Source organism: Polypterus senegalus, chromosome 10 (genome assembly GCF_016835505.1).
Source record: "Polypterus senegalus isolate Bchr_013 chromosome 10, ASM1683550v1, whole genome shotgun sequence".
NCBI classification, from domain to species: Eukaryota; Metazoa; Chordata; class Cladistia; order Polypteriformes; family Polypteridae; genus Polypterus; species Polypterus senegalus.
The window spans coordinates 51313154-51339741 of NC_053163.1; the positions used below are offsets into that span (position 1 = coordinate 51313154).

Below are 26588 nucleotides of genomic sequence, written 5' to 3' on the forward strand. Positions count from 1 at the left end.
TAGATGCATTAGTTTTATCCCAAGTAACATCCCAGACATCTTCCTCTCACATAAAATTTTAACTCTAAATTTGCCTGGAGCAAGTGAATGTGAATGTGAATGTGCCCTATGATGGATTGGCACTCCGTTTAGGTTTCTTTCTTCCCATCCATATGATGTTTCTATAATGAGCCCTGCGTCTGTTTAGCAGATTATGAAAATGAGTGGACATAAGTGTATCTATAGAGACTCTTTTTTATTAAGTTTTTCTTGCCATTAATATTAATAAAAAAATTCAGTCATACATTATACCTATATTAAGTTAGGACTACGTGGAAATGAGGAAGACGAAAAAAATTATATCATACAATTTCTAATGAAAATAATCCTTTGGCTCCTACAGTTATTAGGAAAAGGAATATTGTAGTCTATCTAACCTAGTGATAAGGAACCTGTAACAGGTGTGTCAAAGGTGACATGCCAGTGTTCACCAATACCCAAGTTACCAAAAAAGCTGAATGAGAAAATGAGACCCTGCACCACCCAGAGCTTAAAATTGATTCTTGCCATCTATATTAGTACATATCTGTAATCATGATAACAGCACAGGTCACTTGACTTCTAACCATTGCACCAGAAGCTCATTTTCAAAGCACAAGGATGATATCTGCAATAGCAGTCTCCAAAATGAGTGCACTATCAGCGGTTGTGTGAAATTAGCTTTTGCATTCATTGGTTGCGTTAAGTGCATTTTATTATTTTTTGCCAGGACCCAGTTCAATAACAATGCTGCACAGGTAAGGACGTTTACAGCCAAGAACTTTATGAAAATAAAATAGTAAATCATACTAGTTATTGAATGTAAATGCGATACCGTACACATATAAGAATTGGAGATTTTGTAATTCCTTTGATGATGTCATGAATGACGAAATGAAGGAGAAAGAGATTTTAAATTGTGAGACCTCTTAGAGAATTATAGAAGTTGTAAATTTTTATTTCTTTAATGTTGCAGCCCTGTTATGGGAACCTCAAATTAAAAAAATCCTGATTCAGTAATAAAGAAAGTGGATGTATTATGGAGACATTGACAGAAACGGCAAATCATTGTGCCTGTTGTTCCATGAAATAGTAGTAAGCAGAACATGCAATGTAAAAAGCTTTATAAAAAAGTGAGGATGAAAGGAAGGAATATGTTTCTCAGCCACTGAACTGCAATGAGTGTCCATCAAATAACTTCTTTACATTTTTAACAGGACCTGCAAATTTAACATCAGCAAGTTTCAACATTGCTCACTTGATAGCTCAGTGTGGAAAGGTCCTCAGTGAAGGAGAATTTATTAAAGAACTTCTTCTAAAATATGCATCCTTTTTTGTCAAGATATGTGAAATAAAGGTGCCATTATTAAGCATATTTCTGATTGGCCACTCAGCAGAAATTCCATTAAAGACAGAGTGATGACAATTGTCTCCAACATACAACATCAGTTAAAAGGAGACTTAAATAATTGTAGCTATTTTTCGATTTGTCTTGATGAAACTACTGATGTCACCCATCGGCTCAGTCGTCCATGATTGCAAGGTGAAAGATATGTTTATTGTCACTGTACAACAATGTAATATTGTTTGGAGTAAACCTATAGATGCGTTAAATAAAACTATTTGAGAAGATAATAAACTAAGTAAACATTAAACTATGAGAAGCACAATTACTATTAACAGTTCAAAATATACACAGAGTAAAAGTAGAGGTAAACGTGTAACCATAAATAGTTAAATAATAAATGAAGCCACAGTGAAGTTTACAGTCAATGTAATGGTCATGAGTTCCACATGGGTCCTTTATAAGTGTGTGACTATGTGTGGTTGATACAGAAGTTCAGTTCAATCAGTGATGCGTCTGTTGTAGGAAGGTGCAGTGATTGCTGTGCATTTAAAAGGCTGATTGCTTTAGGGTAAAAGCTGATCTTCAGCCTGTTAGTATTAGCATGTAGGGCTCTGAAGTGCCTGCCACAGAACAGAGGAGGAAAAATGTTATGGCTGGTGTAGGATGGATCTTTATAAATGTTCTTTGCTTTTCTACTGCAGTGGGCAGTGAAGATATCTTCCAGTGATGGTAGCTGAGTGCCAGTAATTCTCTGAGCCATTTTGATGAGGGTCTTCTATTCTCAGAGGTGCAGCCAGAGTACCACACTATAACATAGTACTTGATGACAGACTCTGTAGTGTAGAAGTTAACCAGCAGCTGTTGTGGGAGTTGTACTTTGTTCAGTCTCCTCAGAAAGTGAAGCCTCTGAAGACCTTTCTTGGCCATTGCTGGCTTGTTTGTTGTCCATGACATGTCCTGGGTGATGTGGACTTCCAAGAACCTGAATCTCTGGACTGTCTCTGGACTGTCTGGACCCTCTCATCATTAAAGTGTTGAAGGCAGAGCTGAGTCAATGAAAAGTATCCACACATAGCTCTACTTCTGCTGCAGGTTTGGTAGGGCAGTGTGCAGGTCAAGTGAGACAGTGTCCTCAGTTGACCTGTTTGTCCTGTAAGCGATCTGGTATAGGTCCAGAGAAGTGGGGATGTTGCTCTTAATGTGGATGAGGACATGAGTGGAGAGGTGGCTCTGATTCTAAGGATCTGCGCTGGCATGAGGAAGATTGCCAGTTCGATCCCAATTGCTGCCAAAAGAGATCCTACTCTGATGGAACCTTGAACAAGGCTGTTAACCTGATGTTGCTCCATGGTGCTGTACAATGGCTGAGCCTGTGCTCTGACCCCAAAGGGTATATGAAAACTAACAAATTCCTAACATCAGAAATTTAAAAAATAAATGTTCAAAGCACTTCATAACAATAGGATCTACCTGGCGATAATCTCTCAGGGACCTCACCACTGCTTGCTTTGGAATAGGGACAATTGTAGCGGACAGTGGCCAGTTCTAAAGAGATATTAAATAGGCTGGCGACACAGCTGTCAGTTGTGCACAATGTTTCAACATCCATCCAGGAACCCCATCAGGGCCAGTTGTCTTATTAGGGTTAATGTGGTTTAGAGGCCATTTCACCTCATGTACATTCAGTGCCAGAGTGCATAATGGGGCCTCTTGCTGGGTTAGTTTGGTCATAGGCTGATTGGTATCCTTGGCAAAACCGTGTGTAGAAGTGATTGGGGTCATCATGTGTTTCCCATGTTGGTTGAGCAGGTGTTACTCTTGTAGCCTGTAACAAATCTAATGCCCTGCCACATGTGTCGGGAGTCAGAGCTGTTAAAATGTTCCTCTGTTTTTGCTTTGTAGCAGCACTTTGCCTCCTTATTGCTTTTCCTCAGATTGGACCTAGTTGTTTTGTAGGCCTCTGGGTCTTCCATACAGAAAGCAATGTCATGTTCCTTCAATAGGTATTGGACCATCCTGTTCATCTAAGATATCCCATAAGGGAAAGTATGGATGTTCTTAGTAATAGTGACATTATCCATACAGAAGTTAATATAGGATAAGACATAAGAGACATAGGCATTTAAGTCTGTGTGATTTGTGATTGTCCTTTGTAGCTGCCTGTTTGAACAGTTCCCAATCGGTATCATCAAAGCAGTTCTGTAATTCAGTTATGGCTCCTTCTGGTCAGACACTGACAGTACCTTAGGCTTTGTCTTGACAATAAGGGATTTGTATGCAGGAGTCAAGAACAAAGAAATGTTCTTGAGGGAGGGCGACGCAGTATAAGCAGCCGCTACATTACAGTCTATGTGATCCAGCAAATTATTCCCTCTTGTTGGGAAATCAACAAACTGATAAACTATAGGAAGCACAGTTTTGAGGTTGGCATAATTAAAATCGCATGCTAAGATAAACACGTCTTTTGTGCACTTTAGTCAATGCCAGCTTCACATTAGCTTGTGGAGGGATTTAAACTGCAGTGAGGAACACAACTGTAAATTCTCTCAAAAGATAAAATGGTCTGCACTTCAGCATTATGAATTCTAAGTTTTGGAGAGCAATAGTGTTCATTAATGACAGTGGATGCACACAGTGCCGCCTTTGTCCTTATCAGATTTAGCGGTCTGTTCTGAGCGACATTAATTGATGTCAAATGAAATACAATGTGTTGCATTCTTTGTTCAGTTCAATTTAAAATTGCTATTCAAAAAAAATTTTTGTGGACTTTTTTTAAATCACAATTATCATTGTGCATATAATTTTCTAACTCCCTAATTTTTCTTTTACTTTTATAATATATAACACCACACATAATTGGAGTGTATTTTTTAAAAACAAATGAATATGTAAAGAATTGTTTCCTTTTTGTTTAAGGGCAACACACCAGCAGAGTCAAGTTAGGCATTTTCAGAATTTTTGACACGCTTAGCCCAAAAGGATCACCATCACTGTTTTAACCTAAACTAACTATGGGCCTGGTCTAGTTGGCCATTTCAAGCTACTTTGATATCCATAAACATATTAAAGAAAAAAAAAAAAACTTCACATATTTTCATAAATTTAAACAGGTTCTAGAGTAAGTCTATTAAGGTGATATTCTCTAGACATTAGGATAATATCTGCCATTTAAAAGCAGAAAGAAGCCAATACAAGGTATACACAGGTATACAAAAAAACTGTTAAAGATGAGCGTCCATATATGTGCATCCTATACTAGCATCACTGTTGCAACTTGCCTTCATCCTTATACCATACATGAAAGCAGCCCATTTCACCAAAATTATGAACTTTTTCCGGGAGATGGAAGTTGCTTCCACCTGGCAGAAAATTAAGCAAAAGAAAATTCAAATAGTAAATATTATGCATCTAATACAACACTGATAAGAGCAGCTGTAACATGTTGCAGCCCTGCAATATCATAGTTTTTAGTTCTTTTATGTCTTGAAACAACTCGGCACAATGTTTGTCAGTTCTGATCCCTTGTGACTAACTAATATCCACTATTTCCTGAAGCACTTCTACAACTGGGAGCTGGCCAGCAAATTATTTCTACAGTAAAATATATGTCAACATAAATCTATTATCTTAAGGGTCCAAAGCAGAGATTTAAACTATGCATGTTTTTCCCAAGAAAGTAGAAAGCAAAACATGCCATTTTGAAGAAAATGAAGGTCAGGACATTGATATTTGACACATGTAAATGGTAAAGAATACAAATTGTATAAAAATGCCATATTAGCCGAGTGTGAAGAATGTGCTTTACTGTTTGATTTATTTTATGTACCACATTTTTCCAAATGTTTTTACAAATACATACATTTTGTTACAGGTATGACAAAATGGAAGCTGCCAGCTGTAGAGTGCCATAAACCAGTCCGGTTTCAGAAAAGATTTTCTCTCATGGCAGAGCAGAAATGTAGTTTATACATCAAGTTTTGTTTTGGATAAAGTAGAGCCTTATGATCACTTGCTGTTTTACTTAAAAAAAAAACACACAAAACAGAGGATATTGCATTTCATAATGTCAAATGCAGGGGCATAGTTTGTGATGCTGCTTGGCTACATGCCCACAGAGGTGGGAGCCTGCCCTGTGACTAATTGTTTGATTTATTTTATTGTAAGTTAGCAGGTGTTGTAGGAATAAGACAGATTAGGAGAATTAGTTATTCATTCCCCATAAAGAAAAGGAAAGACAAAAGAGCTACTGAGGAAAGCAGAAAGTCCTGTGGTGATCAGAGAGCACCAGAACCCATATTTGCATCCATGTACCGAGGGCAGGTTTTTCACACAGTGATAACCTGAAGATAATTTTGTACAGCAGAGGCCAAAGTGCCTGGAATAGAGACGTTTTGCAGGGTGGTTTATAGCTATAATGAAAGGGTAATTTCTGACATTCCTTGCAGATAAGATGTTAATGACTCTAAGTATATGCCTAAAGCAAAAAAAAGAAAGAAATTAAATTATTCTTACAAGTTTAGAGCTTTTACATAGATTTATAAATATCTGTGGTAAAAAATAGAGTATATAATCTTACAAAATGTATATAGATAATAACACATAAGTTTTACAATCAATAAAAGAAACACATCTCATTAATTATATTAATAAAGTCACACCAATATAAGTTCTCACTAACATAGCATAACATATGATACAAGAATATACATAGAATGAATGCATACGTAGATAAACATTTCAGACATGTTTATTCTGAGAAAGAACACCAAAAAAATCCCCATGGTTTCAAAAACGGAGCCTCTCCAGTTGTCATCAAGCACATGACCCTGTATAGTACAGCGGAGCAGAGCAGTATTATGGCACACCTATACCCCCACACACCAGCCAGTTTAGTGCTGACAGTTAAACAACTGTGTCATTTGGATGTGAAGGAGACCAAAATTCCTGTGCAGCTCTCTTACAGATTATGACTGAGCACATAGTCACACCTGCTTACCTGGAGCTTTAACTGGAGATTTTGTTTTCATCTCATTTGTTGTCAACTTGTCATGTATTATCTTATGTTAATGAGAATTTATACTGTATTTGGATTACTTTTTATGATTGTAGTAATGTGATTTATTTCAGCTTTTATGACTGCTTACTGAATGTGCTGTTCTGTATGTTAACTTTTTCAGATAATGTGTGTGCAAGTGCTACGAGCCAGTAGTCAAGAATAAAGTGAACTGAGCCAAATGCTATGCCACCCAGCAGAAATATAATCAGGTCATATAAGTATAACCTGGAGCATATATACTCAGCTATTGATGCACTGTTTTTAGCATATTTTAATTAAATATTTTTCCTACATTAATGATGGAGAGCATCTATTAATTTTTAGTAAAACTGATTTTTTTTTCCATATGAAGATGCTATGCTGGAAGTGCTGGTAGTAGGCATAAAATAAAACATTTTATAAACATTCATACACCATCTTCACCTTCTGGACCCTTGACGACTCATCTGTTGCTGCACCTCCTCCTGTCACTTATTATGTTTTAGATCCCCATCATTTCTGACTTGAATGCCATCACTTACATTTTCCGTAACTGTTATTAAATTCATTTGTCACTGTTTAATCATATTCTAGATTCACTTTTTCAATGCTGAGAAACTAAAAGAGATTGTGAAACATAGTCTCGGTTAATGATGGAAGTAAAGTTGCTCTTGTGTTCTTTTTAAAAAGACACCCTATTTAGTCCTGATTTCACCCTATTGCCCATGTTTCCATGTTTTCTGGTACAGATGGATGTCTTTATAGCTAGCATTGAGGGGTTTCTGCATTAAGTCCCATGATTTATGTTCAAGAAATTTTATAACAAATTGTGACTTTTTATAAGCCATTTTAATTTCTTCTGCATGCTTCTGAATTTACTCATGGATATTAATAAAATATATCAAATCTATTATAAAAAAATGAATCTTCAATAACCTTTCTCTGGTCATGATCTTAGATGTAAACCCAGTTTTGTACACTTGGGTGGAAAAAGCAAACTCTACACAACAAACATATTGTGTGCAATGTTGAATGTGCATCAAAATGAATATTCAAGACTTTTTAGAACCGATTCTGTCTGTAACCCAACTGTTCTTTTGCATTAATAGTAAGAATTCTTGGTAAGTGTATGCAGACCTTTGCATACAGTATATTACACTGGGAACACTGTAGATTGGAAATCAGTATAAACCATCACAAGACAAGACAGTTACAGCCTATCAAAAAAGAAACTAATTGTGCTCTACAAAGAATATTAGACTGTTGTCGATCAGGCAAAAAATCATTTGCGTACCAATACAATACAATACAATTTATTTTTGTATAGCCCAAAATCACACAAGGAGTGCTGCAATGGGCTTTAACAGGCCCTGCCTCTTGACAGCCCCCCAGCCTTGACTCTCTAAGAAGACAAGAAAAAACTCCCAAAAAAACCCTTGTAGGGAAAAAATGGAAGAAACCTTGGGAAAGGCAGTTCAAAGAGAGACCCCTTTCCAGGTAGATTGGGCATGCAGTCGGTGTGAAAAAGAAGGGGCTCAATACAATACAATGCAATACAATACAATACACAGAACAGAACAAATCTCCAATACAGTATACAAATAAACATTTTAGAAGAACGTAGCAGAATTTAACAGTAGATGATATCACATATTATGATTTGGATTTGTTTAGAGTCCTGGAGACCTCATCCATCAAGCTGCCTCACCCATTTGGCCATTCCACGGCTGAAACAGTGCTGGGCCAGCCAATCCGATGAAAGAAACCCTCTTTCTCATGATTTCTGCGATCCTCCATCAGGGATGACCTTACCTTAGGCAGGCAAAACAACTTGGCAGGTGGGCCGTGGCACCGAATGCCACATTTGAGTACCAAGAAGAGAAACAGAATAGGTGAGGGTTAGTAACAAATTATATCTATCATGTTACTTATGTTTTAGTGCTAATGACTAACAGCAGAGATGCCGTCTGTACAGTTAATTAGCAGCTCTAGTCAGGATATGCTAAACTGAAGTAGTGAGTCTTCAGCCGGGATTTAAAAGCTGAGACCGAAAGGACATCTCTTATAGTAGCAGGCAGACCATTCCACAGTTTAGGGGCCCTGTAACTAAAAGCTCGACCTCCCACTGTTATTTTATTAATGCTTGGAATCCTAAGCAGACCGGCATCTTGAGATCTTAATGTGCACTCTTGTTTGTAAGTCATGTTAAGTTCAGACAAGTAAGCTGGACCTTGGCCATTTAATGCTTTATATGTTAAAAGGAGGGTTTTGAAATCTGCCCTTAACTTAACCGGGAGCAAGTGTAAGAATTTAAGAACTGGAGTTATGTGTTCGTATTTTCTTGTTCTTGTAATAATTCTTGCAGCAGCATTTTGGATTAGCTGGAGGCTGTATAAAGAACAGTTTGAGCATCTAGTGAACACCGCATTGCAGTAGTCAATCCTACTAGAAATAAACGCATTAATGAATTTCTCAGAATCCTGTTTATTTAGAAAGCTCCTTCATTTCCTAACATTTTTAAGATGTACCAAAGTACAAATGATGTGGATTGAACTTTTAGGGGGTCTTTCCTGTATCTACTTGGTGTGTATATTGTGCTTTGTTCATACCTTATCAGTTGGGCATATTTCATCCTTTCATTAATAATTTTGAGAACAATTTGTTTGTACATATGTTGAATTTGTAGTTCAGGAGGCACGGCAGTGGAGTGATAGCGCTGCTGCCTCATGGTAAGGACATCAGAATTTGTGTCCTCCCTACGTGGAGTTTGCATGTTATCCCCATGTCTGTATTGGTTTCTTCTCCCTGGCTAAAGACATGTAGTTCAGGTGAATTGGCCTGGGTATGTGTGGGTGTGTGTGTGTGTGTGCGTGTGTGTGTTCACCCTGTGATGGACTGGCACCCTGTCCAAGATTTGTTCCTGCCTTGCACCTTATGCTAGCTTGGATAGTCTACAGCCCACCCAACCAAATCCCCGAGACATAGATCTGGATTAAGTGGGTAAGAAAATGACATGACATGACAAAGACCTTAAGTCTTGTACAAATGACATGATGGTGTGGCACTAATGTGAGTGTTAGAGGCTATATGATCCCTTACTTCATTAAAATGCTGTAATAGCCACATGAAAGCAGGAGGTACATTTTCAATATAAGTATATAGAGCCCTGACCTGGTTGTTCTGGCATTTATCTTGCATACAACACATGAACTGAATTTGAGTTTTTATGGCAAAAATCATTAGGAGATTTTTGAGATGCTGGTCTAAATATGTTTTGTGTAGTGTCTTTTGGTGTACTTTTAATTTACATGTATTTATTCTTTTAGAAACTTCTTTTACATTGGTTATCATTGTCATTTTGATTATTCTGTTTAGTATGGGCTTGTGAATCAATGAAGTAGCAACTTTCTTGATTCCATGGATTTGAAAACCAATCCCACATTTTCTTCTCCTTTAGCAGGAGCGTGGCATATTCTTCCTCATTCTTTATAAATTCGAGGACTCATATGGTTTTACTGATTTCTCCTCTTTCTCATCAAGAATAGTTTGAATTTCACCAGTGAAAACAACTCATTGAAACTGGGGTTGTCTGCTCTCAGACTAATGTATATGTATCTACTGTTACAGATGGCTAATAAGGTTTCTCCAGGGCTAACAATGTTTTAAAAATGACCTAAAATCCATAAGGCTTTCTATTGCTATTATTTAGCTTTTGTAGAAACCAAAAGATAGCTATATTGTTTATCCTCCCCAGGCAAAAAATTTAGGCCTGCTAAAAAACAGAACATAAGTCAGTGTAATTAAATTTAACATTTTGAAATTGTCCTCTTGAACAGCAAACCAAATACATTACATGTAGCTTTGCAATTGTTAGTCTCAAATGAAACTAGAGGCCAATGCAAATTCGAGCATTTATTGACACTCTGCTATGGTGGTTTTAAGCATAACAAGGAGCAGGTTGCCATGGAGTCTAAACTTTCATGGACAGCACCGAGACTAATAAATGAGCTTCAGAGTTTTATGTCAGTATGAGCAGAGTTACAAGTGTCATGGTAACAGCAGAAAGAAACCATTCTGTTTAAGATGAGGTGAATGTTTTTTGTAACCACATCAGGGAATGAAAAAGATTTGTTTTGCTTATTCTGGATTTATTCAAGGAAATGTTTAGAAATGAAAAGTTCTAGCATTTTGATAAGTTGTAAGATTTAGAATGCTTCAATGGTTTCTGATGAATGTAACAAAAAAGATACTTTAGACATCTTAAAGTAGAAGCTACAGCATGTTGTACTGCCTTGAGGATAAAATAAAACTAAAATAAAAATATCAAATTCTTAATTCTTTTGTGTTCAAATTTTCAATCTCTTGTAATAAAACATTTTTCACAATAGAAAACAGAAGAGTAAAGTGATTATAATAAGGATGTATAGCTACAACTTAGTACATTTATTGAAAGCTTCAAAAAATTTGAAAAGATGAATGTTGTTGCCTTTATTTTACTTGTCAAGAATATTTAACAAAGATCAGTAACTTGTTTAGAGCCTTTTGTTAGCCTTATTAAGCATGTAATGTCAAATTTATGCAGTGAGCTAAATTTTAGCTTAATTGCAAGTAACTGCTTGCAATTTAGTTAAAAGCGAACCTGTTTACTAAGGCAGTTAATAACCAATTCCCACTTGTCTAATTTAGAAAAGGAAAAGTTAGCACTAAACTGCTTTGATCAGGCAGGTTTGGGGCTTGTTGAAGGAGAAAGAAAAACATCATTTTTTTCACAAAAGAAGGATCTGTTTGATTTCTCCAGAGGAACTGTAATTTAAAAGAAAAAAATGACCTTTCTTTGGTACTGTGCTACAATATTGTTTGAGCTGACTAGCTGCCTAAGGCAATTCTTAGAAGATTCCTAGAATTTTCATATTGCCAAAGAGTAACTATTATAGTGATAAACAAGTCCTAGGTCAAGAACTAGGCCTAACAAGAAGTTGATTGCTTCCCTCAGATGTTTTTGGTACGTTTGTGTGTGTATATATATATATATATATATATATATATATATATATATATATATATATATATATATATATATATATATATATATATATATATATAATAAGTATATATATATAATAAGTATTATATGCACACTATTGCTCATTCATACTGTCTTAATGTACCAGAGGCTGGCAGAGGTTTTCATGCTGATTAGTAAATGTAAGTATGAATTTCGCTATTGTCTCTATAAGGGACATTAATGACCCTATAATCTTTATGACAAAAAATAAAATGAGTTGCACCATGAAACTGTGTTCCAGTTACAAAAGGGCTCGGCTTATGAAATTAGCACACTCATATACATATATGATGGTTTTTCGTGAGCATAAAATGATGATTACTGCCTAGAAGAAACACAGACTGTTGCTGAACTGTGAGACAATAGCACTAAGCAATACATCGCCTTGCTGGTCGTACCAAAAACATAAAATACATTTCAAAATTAGTTAAGGCTAGGGCCATATCAGAGTTAGATTAATAGGTTGTAATATCTCATTACATATCACCTTCTAAGTAGTCAGCAACATGACTATGTTCTTGTTCATTTTTCCATAAATCTTATCCACTTTAATGTATATAATAAAGCCATCACTTACAAAAGCACATACACTTTTATCACTCTAACCAGATATGTACTGGTCCATATATTTTACACTGATAAGAACTCATAATGCACAAACTGATCATCTTTAATGCTATAATTTAAATAGACTGAAACACGAAATGATTTAATTAAATATAGGGCAATTGTATATATCTTCTAAATTATCCTTTTTCTGTCAAATGTACAGTATACATTATAATGGTTTAGATAACAGATAACAAGTCTAAGCAAATCATAGTTAGGAAATTATGCAGTTCCTTATATGCAACATTGTTAAGGTAATTTTTCTTGCCAAGTTTATTGAGAGAGCTAGATTGAGTTCATAGAATGAACTGAAGAATACCTTTAAAATGGAATTAGGGGGTCAATAGGTGGTGGGAATTCATTAAGATGTCTTTTCAGGGATAACAAAGTCAGAAGTTGTTTTTAAAGATTTTATTTAACATATCTTTCTCAAACCTACTTAATTCATCCATCCATTATCCAACCCACTATATCTTAACTACAGGGTCGCAAGGGTCTGCTGGAGCCCATCCCAGCCAACACAGGGCGCAAGGCAGGAAACAAACCCCAGGAAGGGCACCAGCCCACTGCAGGGCACACACACATGCAAGTAGAACATGCAAACGCCATGCAGGGAGGACCCGGGAAGCAAACCCAGATCTCCTAACTGCGAGGCAGCAGTACTACCACTGCACCACCCCCACTTAATTCAATAGACCAATATTTGAGCAGTTTAAGTCAAACAGCTCAGACTTAACATCCACAAGGAAAAAAACTGTTTTTGAAGACAAACCCAGACTGCATAGTGCCAGTTAGACTGGCTCAAGTGCCCTTAGAAAAGTGTTGTAGACAAACAAAGAGGATCAGACTCAGGCATACAGTAGATAGATGTTAACACCAGGATCAGCGAAGCAAAAGCAACATTCCTGTTGCTCAGAAACCACTGGAGTTCTAAAGTCCCACCAAGATATATCTGTTTAACTTAAATGTAAAATACAGCTGAATAAGGGTAGAAACATAGAGAAACAACAAGACCACTATGAAGTAGATCCAGATAGTTATAAGCCAATGTCTGCCAAAAAGTCTCTACATTCACTGGTCGGAAGTAGTGATGTGTGGCGTAAAATACTGCAGTGTACAATAGAAGACAAAATTCTGAGGAGAAAATAAAGATGTTTTGACCACAATTAAAGAAAGTAGCATCGAATGTCACATGAAAGTTATTGACATGGAATCCCCCAAAAACAGTGGAGAAATCTCCCAGCAGATATCAAGTTGACAGGCCTTAAAGAGCTGCAGCTGGTTGAGGGACCACAAACCAGAAGTCATTGCAGAACTGTCATTGATGTCCTTTGTTTTAGGAAGAGTGAAGGTCCTAAGTAAGTAAGTTAAGACATACAGGTTATTTGTTAAACTGTTGTTCTCCCAAACAGTATTCTCTAACTGAAGTCATTCATAATATAGTTGATAGCGCATGGTGCTCAAACCAACACCAATATTGAAGAAGTCATTATATTATTTAGTTTGATAAAGTGATTATCTGGGTTGTAATGTTTGGTAACTGACGTATGTTTTGTCCAGTCAATGAGCTTTTACATGTAGACAACACTGAAAGATGCCTTAATAAACAGGTCTTGAAAAAGCTATATTATCTCATTGAGAACTAACACTGTATCATTCTTTTTAGAAACTCTATAGACAAATTCAGAATTAAATGCCTGGCAATAATTGGTCTTGTTGAGAGCCAATTGTATCTGTGCAGTCACTAGAACAGCTTAATGTCCATTTTGGGTGGAGTTGTGTTACAGGTTCAAAGAGGAAGGTGAAATACAAAAACTGTTGCCAGGAAAATGGTGTTTATTTTGTAATCATTTGCTATGACTCATTGCTTTATATTGTTTTCAACACAGTGGATAAGTGCAAATATACAGCATGCATAGTTATGGCACAACGGTACGTCCTGATGGTGCAATATAAACAAATGCAATCAAGCCCAATGAAAGGCAACATTACATTGATTACCCTTAGGTCTACACACATGATAGTGTTGCTTTTTAATGTTGTTCATATGATGCAATTGATTGCAAAGATCACTCTAATCTTAGAGAAAAATTCAAAATATTACTGTAGAAAAAAGCTACTGTATACTGTATATTTATGTATGATATGATATTTCTGTTGATTGAAGAATATCAACTAGAAAAGTATGTTTTTGCTTATTTTTTTATATTTACAAAATAACTAATTGTGGGAATGAGATTCAAGTAGTGAAAAAAAAGAGAAATAGATGTGCAGTGTTAAGCCACAATGCATGCACGTAGACCTACATTTCAAGTAATCAAGGTCATGGTAAAATATGCTGTATGCCATTTATGGTACTTCATTTTGAGCAGTGCCACTCACAAATAAATATAGTATACCACTGTATTTTATTTGTTTGTTACTGGTACATAAGATGTTACTGTAAATTTGTTAATACACATTTAACCATTTAGCAAAAATACCTCTCTAAATGAATGGAAAAAAGCATTTTTTTTCTATGGTTGAAAATTCAAAAAAACTTTTTAAACATCTTTAGTGGTAAGATTATTTTTTGTGTTTTTGTAGTGTCACAAGAACGAAACATGGACAGATAAAGGTTTGGGGCAGCCACCCGTATAATGTGGTATCCTGGCTGCAAAAGTCGTTTTAACAAATAATCAGCACTGAAGTGCATTCAACTGAGTCCAAAACAAGACTGAGGAAACAAAGGAAAAGGGGCAGGTTTTAAAGGGGGACAGGAAGTGAGGTCATATGGATCCGGCACGTGGTCTTACACCATTGGTTCATAGCCGGACGTGACATCAGAGGGACTGGAGCTGGTGTGGCCGACTTCCATTGGCTCAGTCACGGAGGTGATGTCAGGAGAGCCAGGTGAAATCCCCCGGGAATGGTCTACAGGCAAGAGAGAAAAAGATTCAGTGCACTCTGCCACACCCCGGCATTCCTCCGAACTGCCTTCACTCAAGCCCTTTAGCTGCCTCCCATGCGCACGTGTGTGACAAGACCCCCCCCTTAGACCAGACCCGTCGGGTTGGGTGACCCTAACCGAGAGGTCGTGAACCCGAGAAAGAGCATCAGTGTTGGCGTGGAGAGTGCCCCGACGATGAACGAGCGAAAACTTGTATGGCTGTAGGTCAAGAAACCACCGGGTGACCCGCGGATTCGACTCCTTGTGCAGGGCCATCCACTGTAGAGGTGCATGGTCCGTGACAAGGGTGAATTCCTGGCCCAACAGGTAGTACCTAAGCTGAGTAATCGCCCATTTAATCGCCAGAGCCTCCCTTTCCACCGCAGCATACCTGGTCTCCTGGTCCAACAGTTTCCGGCTCAGGAACATGATGGGGTGCTCCACACCATCAACGCTTTGGCTCAGCACGGTGCCCAGGCCTGTGTCCGAAGCGTCCGTCTGGAGGATGAAAGGCAAAGAAAAGTTAGGTGCCATCAAAATAGGTGCGGACGTAAGGGCCTGCTTAAGTCACCAAATGCAGCGCCTGTTTTTTCAGTCCATACCACAATGTTCGGGGCCCTCTTCTTTGTTAAATCAGTCAAGGGCGCCGCTCTCCAAAACCGGGTACAAACCGGCGGTAGTACCCGCTAACCGAGAAAGGCTTGGACCTGCCGCTTGGTTCGCGGACGGGGCCATTTCAGAATGGCATCAATTTTGGAGCACTGTGGCCTTACGGTACCCCGACCCACCAGGTAGCCTAAATATTTGGCCTCGCTTAATCCAAAGAAACATTTCTTGGGATTAATCCGGAGCCCGGCCTCACCAAGTGTCCGTAATACAGCTTGGACATGCTGTAGGTGTTCCTTCCATGTGCTGGAATAGATGACCACTTCATCCAGGTAGGCAGCACTGTATGAGTTATGAGGCCGCAGCACTTTGTCCACCAGACGCTGAAAGGTTGCTGGAGCCCCGTGTAACCCAAATGGAAGAACACGATACTGCTAGTGTCCGCTAGGGGTACTAAACGTGTTTTTTTCCTTCGCGTAGTCCGTTAAAGGAACCTGCCAGTACCCTTTGTCATGTCAAGTGTGGTCAGTATTGAGCCTGTCCAAGCCTCTCGAGGAGGTCGTCCACGCGTGGCATTGGATAGGCATCAAATTGGGAGACCTTGTTAAGCCGACGGAAGTTATTGCAGAACCTCCAACTCCCGCCAGGCTTACCGACGAGCACAATGGGGCTGGACCAGGGACTATAACTTTCCTCAATTACACCTAGTTCCAGCATGCGCTTGATCTCAAGCTCCACTTCAGCCTTTTTTGCCTCGGGAAGATGATACAGGCGTTCTTGGACAACAACCCCGGGCTCTGTCACGATGTTGTGCTCAATCAGAGAGGTCCTTCCGGGGTTCTCACTGACTACCTCCAACGGTCCGGATAACTGTTTCCAGCTCCTGCCGCTGTCTGGGACTTAAGTCCGTGCCGAAGTTAAGGTCGTGTGTGTGAGCAAAGAGTCAGCGGGGCTGGCCGGAGGAGGGAGTGGGGTCCCAGTCCTTCCACGGTTTCAGCAGGTTCACATGATAAACCTGCTCCTTCGCCCGGCGATTGGGTTGACTCACCAAATAGTCGACCAGTCCCTTCCTCTCCTTAACTTCGTAGGGGCCCTGCCAGTGGGCAAGCAACTTAGAGTGGGAGGTAGGCACTAGGACCATGACCCGATCTCCCAGGCGGAACTAGCGAAGAGACGTGCGGCGGTTGTAGTACCGGGCCTGTGCTGCTTGAGCCTCCTCCATGTGACTTTTAAGGAGAGGCCAAATCTTTCCAAATCTATCGAGTAACTGCGCAATATACTCCAGTATGTTTGTAGAGGGAAGAGCCTCTTCTTCCCAGCCTTCTTCCAAAATATCTAATATGCCCCGAGGTTGTCGCCCATACAGTAGTTCAAAAGGGGAGAACCCCGTGGAGGCTTGTGGGACTTCCCGATAGGCAAAAAGGACGAGGGGGAGGAGCTGATCCCAATTCCTTCCATCCTCGCTGACCACCTTACGCAGCATTTGCTTGAGACGTGGACAGATAAAGGTTTGGGGCAGCCACCCGTATAATGTGGTATCCTGGCTGCAAAAGTCGTTTTAACAAATAATCAGCACTGAAGTGCATTCAACTGAGTCCAAAACAAGACTGAGGAAACAAAGGAAAAGGGGCAGGTTTTAAAGGGGGAGACAGGAAGTGAGGTCATATGGATCCGGCACGTGGTCTTCCACTATTGGTTCATAGCCGGACGTGACATCAGAGGGACTGGAGCTGGTGTGGCCGACTTCCATTGGCTCAGTCCCGGAAGTGATGTCAGGAGAGCCAGGTGAAATCCCCCAGGAATGGTCTACAGGCAAGGGAGAAAAAGATTCAGTGCACTCTGCCACACCCCGGCATGCCTCCGAACTGCCTTCACTCAAGCCCTTTAGCTGCCTCCCATGCGCACGTGTGTGACAGTAGGTAGTTTTTTATTTTTACTCCTGCTATTTTGTTTTATTTAAATTCAATAATATAGCCTTATTTCTTTTATCTCTCCCAAGATCATACCTTTTTATGGAACATTGTAAAATAACTGCCTCATGCCCCAGGGCAGCTGTGTATAGCAATCAGGTTTATGCAAGTAGTGTGTCATTTTGTCACCTTTTTTTCTTTCTTTTTTTTTTTTTGTCTTTTAAACCAAAATACTCCATTAACTGAAATAAGTAAGGATTAAATACTTCATTTCTAACTAGTGTTACAGTGTTTGTAACTTTTAACTGTAAGCATGACATCAGGGCATTTCAAGAGTTTTAATTTACTTTATTTTGTTTTTGCAGTCACAGCGACGAGTCACCTTTCACCTTCCTGATGGCTCTCAGGAGAGCTGCAGTGACAGTGGACTAGGTGACCATGAACCCAACAGCAGTACCAGCACCACCCACCCTCTACCACTTGGCTTCCCACAAGAGGAGTACTTTGAACAGACTTCGCCCAACAGTCGCACTGAGGGTGACGGCAACTCAGACCCTGAATCCAGTAAGTGGCAAAGAAACTCTTCACATTTATTGTATTTTCAGCAGTATAACCTTTGGAAATACACAGTATAGTACACTGTGTAGAGTATTAGAGTAGAGTACTGTGCATACTGGCTACATGGTTTTCAGATATTGTACTTATAATAATTAACAACAAAAATTAGCATATTATACCCAGTAGGTCATTTGGAATGAAATGTATAGAACCTGATTTATCTGATTAAGTAATAATTGTTTAGTTGGCACATATTAAAGAGCTGTGTTTAGCAGACTGTATTTAATGAAATGCATCTCACATTATGCTTTTTCACTTTTAAATTTAGCCACTTCTTGTTTTCACATCGTGTACCTTTTACACTAATAGACGTGTACAATTTCAATTATGTTTTAATATAGAATTTTGGTTGTTTCTATTGCTTTCGCATTTTTTGCAGCTTTCACTAAGCATGATAAGTAAATTCACTCACTGGAAGGAAAATATGCATACAGTATGCTTCACAAAACGTGTTCATAAAACAGTATGTATACATTATGCATTGTCAGCATAATGTGAGTCTAATTTTTATCTTTTGTAAGTTAATCCTTTTTTGGCTTGATTTTTTTAAAGCTGTACTCCAATAAAGAAAAAAGAGCCATAGTGGCTAGAAGTCAGTGCTTTGCCATATGTGAAAAATAAATAAGCATGATTAGTTTTATGCATTATTGTGTAATGTCAAATTTCATAATTTATTACTTCTAGACTCCACTTGTGTCCCCAATGTAGTTCCACTTATGTACAAGTTGCATGTTCTCCCCATGGTCCTGTCTGTTTCTTCCTTAGACTGGGCCTTTCTTTTACATATTGTTGTTTTTTTGGTCACGTCTACTTAATAAGTAATTTTCACAGCAAGCTTCATAATGAGTTAATGTTTCATCTATTACCATTTCCTGCCAAAATGGGTTTTAGGGGTAATGACACTGAAAAAATGGCTATAGACAATAGACGGACTCTGATATAACTATTTCACTATATACTGTACATTATTACCATAGTTCTGTTTCCTAAAACAGAACAAAAGCCATATTAGAATATTTCACTATTTATTTTAGTTGTGCGCAAACAGTCTACTACTAAGTTGATTTTCCTAGTAAACACCAACTGGTTCTCAATCTCTTGACCTTTCCTCTGCCTCTTATCCAGTCTCCAATGAAGTGTATTAGCTGTCTACACCTAGACGCTGCTCATAATGCAGCCAGCATCATAACATGTGGTATACTTTAGAGAGTATTCAAAGTTTTTTTTTATTTCTTCAACTGTGGTAGAGTTTGCTTCTTCATGTTTGTTCACCTATTATTCAGGTGTCCACTTAATATCAGTGAATAAAAGACCTTGACCTGAATTGAAGGCAAACAAAAATGCACATTGGATTTTGGATGTAGTGTTGGTATTTTGTTTACCTACATGTCTTTACCCCGAGGGAGGATTCAGAAGTCATTTAAAGTAAAGTGTACTTGTGAAGAACTGGCAGACTCCTCACTAAAGTCCTGCAAGTGAATCTTCCTGTAATGAGATTTTTTTAGACTCTGAAGTGCCTATATTTCAGTTTTTCTTCATTGATACATTTCTTACTCTCTGTACCGAAGCAACACCGTACTGTGTTATAGCATACTTGTTATTGATAAGCTATAAAGAGTGCAATATCCCTAACCAGTGCACCTCAGGGGAAGTGCCTTCTTATTTTAAAAGTCATGGGACTCATTTGCTTATTCTGGACCAGAAATAAAAGTCTGGGTAATTCTGCATTATATAGATGTCCATACAGTTCATACCATTTGTTTCTAAGTTTCTGGGAAAATTGTGAACCACAATGCATGCCAATTACTAAGGTGGCTTATTGACCCTGCAATTAAAAGGCTTCATGTCTTATGTTAATCCACTAAACCATCCCTCAGTATATTATAGCTTTAAGAAGAATACATTAAAGCAGTTGCAGGTGCTTTGATTCACAGTCTGTTTCTGCAGTGTAATCAAAAAGCCGCAGGGAACTCCAATCTGCATAGATCTTTTCATTTTGTTTGTACTTCTAATTCACAATATTGGTGAATCACCACAGAAATACACAGGTTAGTCTTTAGGGAGAAAATCACTTTTCTGGTAGGGTCAGATATAGGCTAATATACCTGCCATACCCCTTTAGCAATCCTCCCAAACCTATATTGACATATTATAATACAAACTAAGATGTTGTATAATCCCTTAAATGCCATGGACTGGACTTAAATATTAGCTTTAAAAGAAATGTGTAAACATTGTCTTCTCTGTCTCAGTTGACCATTAATGTTAAGAGTGTGAGCTGGCATGTGTAGCTTCAGCATCTGCCACAAGTGAAGCTTATAAGAAGGTAAACCCACCATGCCAACCTGTCATCATCTTAGTGTGGCACAGTGACCAATACTTTCCAGGGCAGCAAATTATTCAAAGACAATAATGAAACTCCAGCACACAGCACAGTGCTACTGTTTTACCATAAACAGAGAGCCTAATTACAGCTTCATATACAGCATTGAAATGGTGATGTAAATTAGCAGGTGTTTTGCTGGCTGCAACAATAATATAGAGTCTTGCTTTTTAATGCTAGATTTACTGTACTATATTATGTTGAAACTTCTCTTAATGTTTCATCCATCCATCCAGGTTCTAACCTAGATGTTCATTTTAGGCTTACAGAGCTACCTGATCCTAGTAGCATCATATACAAGGTACAAATCAGCCCATTACAAAGCATGCAAATTAATCATACACACTCACTCACTTTGAATCAGTTTAGAGTTGCCAATTAATAGAACACATGTCTTTAGAATGTGGTAGGTAAGTCATTGTACCACTGGAAAAACCCATGCAGACTCAAGGGAGCATGCACATTTCTCAAAGACAAATACTAAGATCTGAGGTGTGAAGCAGGGGTGGTAACCCCTCAATGTGATCTTAACAACTTGAATTGTAGCTGATAAACAAAGAGCTATTTTTCCTGTATTTTTAGTCCGAGCCTTCAAATTTGGTCTGATTTAGGGGTAAAATAACACATACTTTTCAAATATTTTTTTAAGTTCATTTCTTATTCACATGCTCATATTAGTGCACATATTTCAGAATGTTTAAAATAGATATTTCATAAAACTCAAACCACAATGAATTATGTATGGATATTGTAAACATATTGTAAAGGGAGAGGAGACACTTGTGCAATTTCTTCACACCTAGAAGTCAAAATGTAAAAAATTGATATCTTTATTACATATACCAAAAGTGTAAAGAATGAATCAATAACGGAACCTCAAAGTATAAATACAGGCACAAAATAACACTCCGTCTCAATGCTTGGTGATTTTATTTTTCTGACCTCCCTGACTACCTGACCTTAGCATCAGACTTACTGTTATAATCATTAAAGACTTAAAAATAAATTTTGGAATTTAATCCATAAATAAGTATTTTATTTGTTACTTTTTCATCTGTATTAAGTAAACACTTATTGATTTTTTTCTTATTTTGGATATTTCATTTATTTATATACTTTATTTCTAATGTATTATTTTTCTTTTTAATTAAATTTGTTAACATCTTATAAAGCACTTTAAGCTACAGGTTTTGAAAGAAGAATGTGCTATAGAAATAAATGTTGTTGTTGCTACCTGCCGGTTAGCCCCATCTATTCCAAAGGTCACAGGTCTCTGTCAGTCATTTGGAGTGACTCACCAATGTCCCCCCTTAACTAGTAGCAAGTGCTGTCCTTTTTTACTTCTATTCTGTCTCTCTTCCATCAGTGATCCTTCCTCACACCCTAGAGTAAGTAAGCCTTCTCTTGTGAAGTAAATTTAAACTTTGCCTTAAGCTACTACTAAAAATCATATTGGTGCCTTTGTTCATTGCTCAATGGACCTCAGTAGGTTCTGATGCCCCTGTATGTTTGAATGGTCTATAACACTTAAAGGTCTAGAAGGTGTAAAACACCTAAACATGTCCTGTGAAGGAACATTTGTCATCTTTCCCTCAACACTGGGGTGACAGAGTAATGACAAGGCCCAAGGTTCTCCATGTAGTCAAATCATACTGCCATATATCAGTGGTGAGATCTTGTAGTTTCTTGCCAACCTTCCATATCCTTTGTTTTTCCAAAGGCAGAGTTAGACATTCCTGACACTTGCTAGGATGCCTTCTTCCTTTCATGTTAAGAGAATGTCATATATTTCTACAAAGACCACCTCCTATTGCCAAGGTTTCTCTCTCCCCACCCCCTCTCTCTGTCTTTCCTCTTCTCTTTCTTGCCCGCAAACTAATAAGAGATTTTACCCTGCACTGTACCTACTTGATGTACCTGGCTAGTGATAGATCAGTACTAAAAATTTTGAGTTCAGCACCGATACCAGCTTTCACACGTCAGTATTGGTACCAAAATAATACAAATGAAATAATGGATAAATACTATTCCTGGTCCTCAATTGTAGTTTCTTGTTAGCCATACAGACAGATCAAGTTAGATGTGCACTTAACTTGCATAGATTTTTTAACTGGCACTTAGTTTGTGCCACTTTACTGACTGTTTGCTAGCTTATCTTATTAGTAAAACTTCTTTCCCAATTAAGTAAGACACTAACATTTAGATTCCTGTGAAGCATTTTATAATTTCATAACTTGTACTGCAATTGCAGTTTAATGAGTGTTAGTTAATTGTGAATTGATATGTTTGGATTGAGATAATGCAGCTTCAATAAGTTTGCCCTTGAGAAAATATATTGTATTCTGTGTCTCTGACCATCAACTCATGAACCCAGTACTTGCAGGTTATTTAAATAAAATCAGTGGACTTATCTAGTGCCTTTTCATATACCCAGCCTTGTGATAAAGGTTCTCTGCATTGAATGTGCTAGCGATTTTGTGACTCTTTAGGGATATTGTGCCAAGGCACCCACGAAGAACCAACAGGGTTTTCACTGAGCCAATTAAAAAGTATGTTAAAGAGCAAGAAACAATAACATTAGTGGTGGATGGTTGCTGATATCTGTAACTAAGAACAGTTTTTGTAATATAATCTATATATATAATTCACTAAGGCAAGACACCCATGGAAAGCACGCCGGAAGGACCGTGGATTCACTAAGCTGCCGACGAGTAAGACACCTATGGAGCACACAGGAAGGAGCCACGGCCACCAACTCCAAGACCATTGGATACGACGACAACTCGCAGAGCCACACCCACCAACTTGGACGCGACGACACAGAAAAACTGGCGTCATTTATATTCGTCTGTCGTAGAGGCTACATGCACCTCCGAGCCACGTTGACTGTTCATAGAGGCATGTTTCTCACGGAGGAGAATCGCCATATGCAGCGTGTAAAACGGTATTCCATGGGATCCTTAAAACAATCCTTTACAACTGAGGTTAAAACACAATGAAGTAAGCAATCTTTAAAAACCGAGTTTTTGGTTACGACGCACGGCCACATGCACCATAGCAAACTGTTTTACACGCTACATGCAGCGATTCGCATCCGTGACAAACATGCGTCTTCTTCACTCACAGACAATTATATGTTACTCTCTCCAGAGTTCCATCTTTTCATTCACTTTCTGTTGTATCCTCAAACCCTCCCTTTTTAGACAACTGTGTCTTTCCAGAAGTGTTCAACCATCAATAAATAATTACGCACGTTTGTTATGCTGCGGGTTCACTAGTGTGTTGTATTTTGTTCTCTCCAGAGTTCCATCTTTTCATTCACTTACTGTTCTGTTCTCACACCAACCCGTTTTAGACAACCGTGTCTTTCCAGAAGCATTCAATAAATAATTATGCATGAGATTGAGCGTGTATCTACCCGGCGCAGAGAGGCGTAGGTAAGCCGTTGAACCCCATTCGGGCTGCAAACCATGGGATTCCCACTATGTGCGACTCATATGCTCCCACTGGTTACATCCCTACCCTTTGTACACACCCCCCTCCCACCTTTCTACTACCGTGGTTGGGTGTCTTAGTGGATTATATATAGAAAAGCAGCCAGAACCGCACAGAGCAATGAAAAGTCTACGTGAGTCACAGGTGCATCTGGACTGTGCAAAGACTACAACGACTCAAGTGACGAGTTGGAGCAACGAGAAATCAGCAGACTATCATGACGGAGGGAGCGGAATAGACGTCCTTCTCCTCTCCTCCCATTCCACCCTCCACGCCTGAGCGCCGTGCACCCCCATCCCTCCACCTGGCAGGAGAAGGTGCGCGGTCTGCCAATTTTCAGTCACGGACGATTGTGTGTTGGTTCGTTCCGTGCATTGTTACAATGTTGCTTTTCTTGCTGATTTATTACATTACCGATTTTTCAAATGTTAATTTTCTCCCTGTGCTTAAAAATCATTAAAAAACCGGCCTGATTATGCAACGTATGGTACGCCGCGGGTTGGCTAGTATAATATAATATAATATAATATAATATCTATACTAATAAAAGGCAAGACCCTCACTCACTCACTCATCACTAATTCTCCAACTTCCTGTGTGGGTGGAAGGCTGAAATTTGGCAGGTTCATTCCTTACAGCTTCCTTACAAAAGTTGGGCAGGTTTCATTTTGAAATTCTACGCGTAATGGTCATAACTGGAAGCTGTTTTCTCCATTTACTGTAATGGAGATGAGCTTGAACGCCGGGGTGGAGTTTCGTGACATCATCACGCCTCCCACGTAATCACACAGTACATAGAAAACCAGGAAGACCTCCAAAAGCGCTGAAGAAAACATGCATTATATAATTGAGAAGGCAGCTAAACAATAAGAAGTTTAACGAGTGACATATACAACCATATTCATGAGTTCTGCTACTTCGGAAACAAAGCACGATGTAAACCTACACTTTAAATTAAGTTCATAGACAGGCTACCGCTGGCGTTTGTAATTTAGTGCCTGCCCATATAAGGCCGTCCGTCAGCGGCAATCCAATAGCAAACTCCCACTAAATATTCACGGGTGAAGGACTGTGCTTATGCAGAGGAAGATGAGATGGTCAGGGTGGTGTTTGACACAAACTCAGCGAAACTGCGAGAGAAAGTTTTAAGTGCCAGGACTAAGGTAACATTAAATACAGCCATGGACATAGCACGAGATGGCACCAGCACAGCTGGGAACCTTCGATGTATGTACACCGAGCGGCTCACGTGAACTGACGCAGTGCACAGATAAAAAGCAACAGTTCCAAAGAGCGCTGAACAAAAACCGAATTACACAATTGAAAAGGCAGCAAAAATATGAAGCGCCTGATACATACAAGCATATTCATAAATCCAGCTACTGTGGAAACAAAGCAAACGGTGAAAAAAGTCAATGTCCCGCTAAAGGAAGACAGTGTAAAAAAACCCGTGCATGCAGTGTGTCAGGTCTCAGATAAAGAAGAAGACGGGCTGTTTATTGATGCAGTAAGAAACGAATCGATGAATGAAACCTGTCATCTTTACGATTGACAAACACGGAATGTAACTTGAACACAACACATCCTACAAATACGAACCTGATTGAAAGAAATAATGATAATCAAATCCTTGATGACAGCAACACTCAGTAACACTCACAAAACAAATACTGTATATTGACAGTCATGTTACGTTATTTTTAAAATGTTCCCTTTTCTTTTTCTAGCTTTTTTAACACACTACTCCGCTGCAATACACGGGTATATATATATGTATATATATATATATCCTGATCTACATACTCGAATAATGGATACTTTATTCGCCATCAATGATTGTTTTGGTAAAGCCATACTCAGTGTATTCATTAGATGAACGGTAAAAAAGTAAGAGCGAGGGGAGGTTGACTTATTGAGGGATGCAGGCTGTAGTGCGCGTCAACTCTATCTGAATTGCGTGATCACATTTGAAAATATATATCTTTTCAAGTTCTATTTAGTCCATATGTGTCAAACTCAAGGGCCGTGGGCCACATCCGGCCCGGCGTGTAATTATATCATTACACATTACAATGATCAGTGAGATCATTTTATATACTGTATTATTGTTATTAATGGCCCGGGTATATGAAGCGCTGGTAACACAATAAACTACAGATCCCATAATGCAGCGCTTCAGCTGCCTTGCCGAACACTTACGCGTTAATCAAGTCTAGCTTATGATGCTGCAAGTTATTGCGAAGCTAGCTCACACGATGCTGAAGAGAAAAGTTGATTCTGAAAATAGAGCCTTTAAAAACCGATGGGAGGCTGAGTATATGTTTACTGAACCCGTGTGTCTCATTTGTGGAGCTAATGTGGCTGTAATTACAGAATTTAATCTAAGACGGCACTATGAGACAAAACATCAGGGTAACCTGAATGCAATGCAGAAGATACAGAAAGCAGAAGAATTAAATAAGAATCTGACACTTCAGCAGACGTTTTTACCCGTGCACAATCACAAAGTAATTTCAACTGAAGCTGCTTACTGTTGCCAAGTAATGTTAAACCAAGTCGTCACTACGGTGTT

At 38.6% G+C, this 26588-nt stretch overlaps 1 protein-coding gene across 3 annotated transcripts in view; it reads left to right on the top strand.

Moving 5' to 3' along the window:
• The window catches only part of pcdh11 (protocadherin 11), a 992866-nt gene that overhangs the window by 578216 nt on the left and 388062 nt on the right, over positions 1 to 26588 (top strand). For all 3 annotated transcript variants that reach the window (XM_039765778.1, XM_039765777.1, XM_039765779.1), the window contains exon 4: positions 17886 to 18084. In XM_039765778.1, the coding sequence (XP_039621712.1) occupies positions 17886 to 18084 (199 nt within the window). The remainder of the gene's footprint in view (positions 1 to 17885; positions 18085 to 26588) is intronic.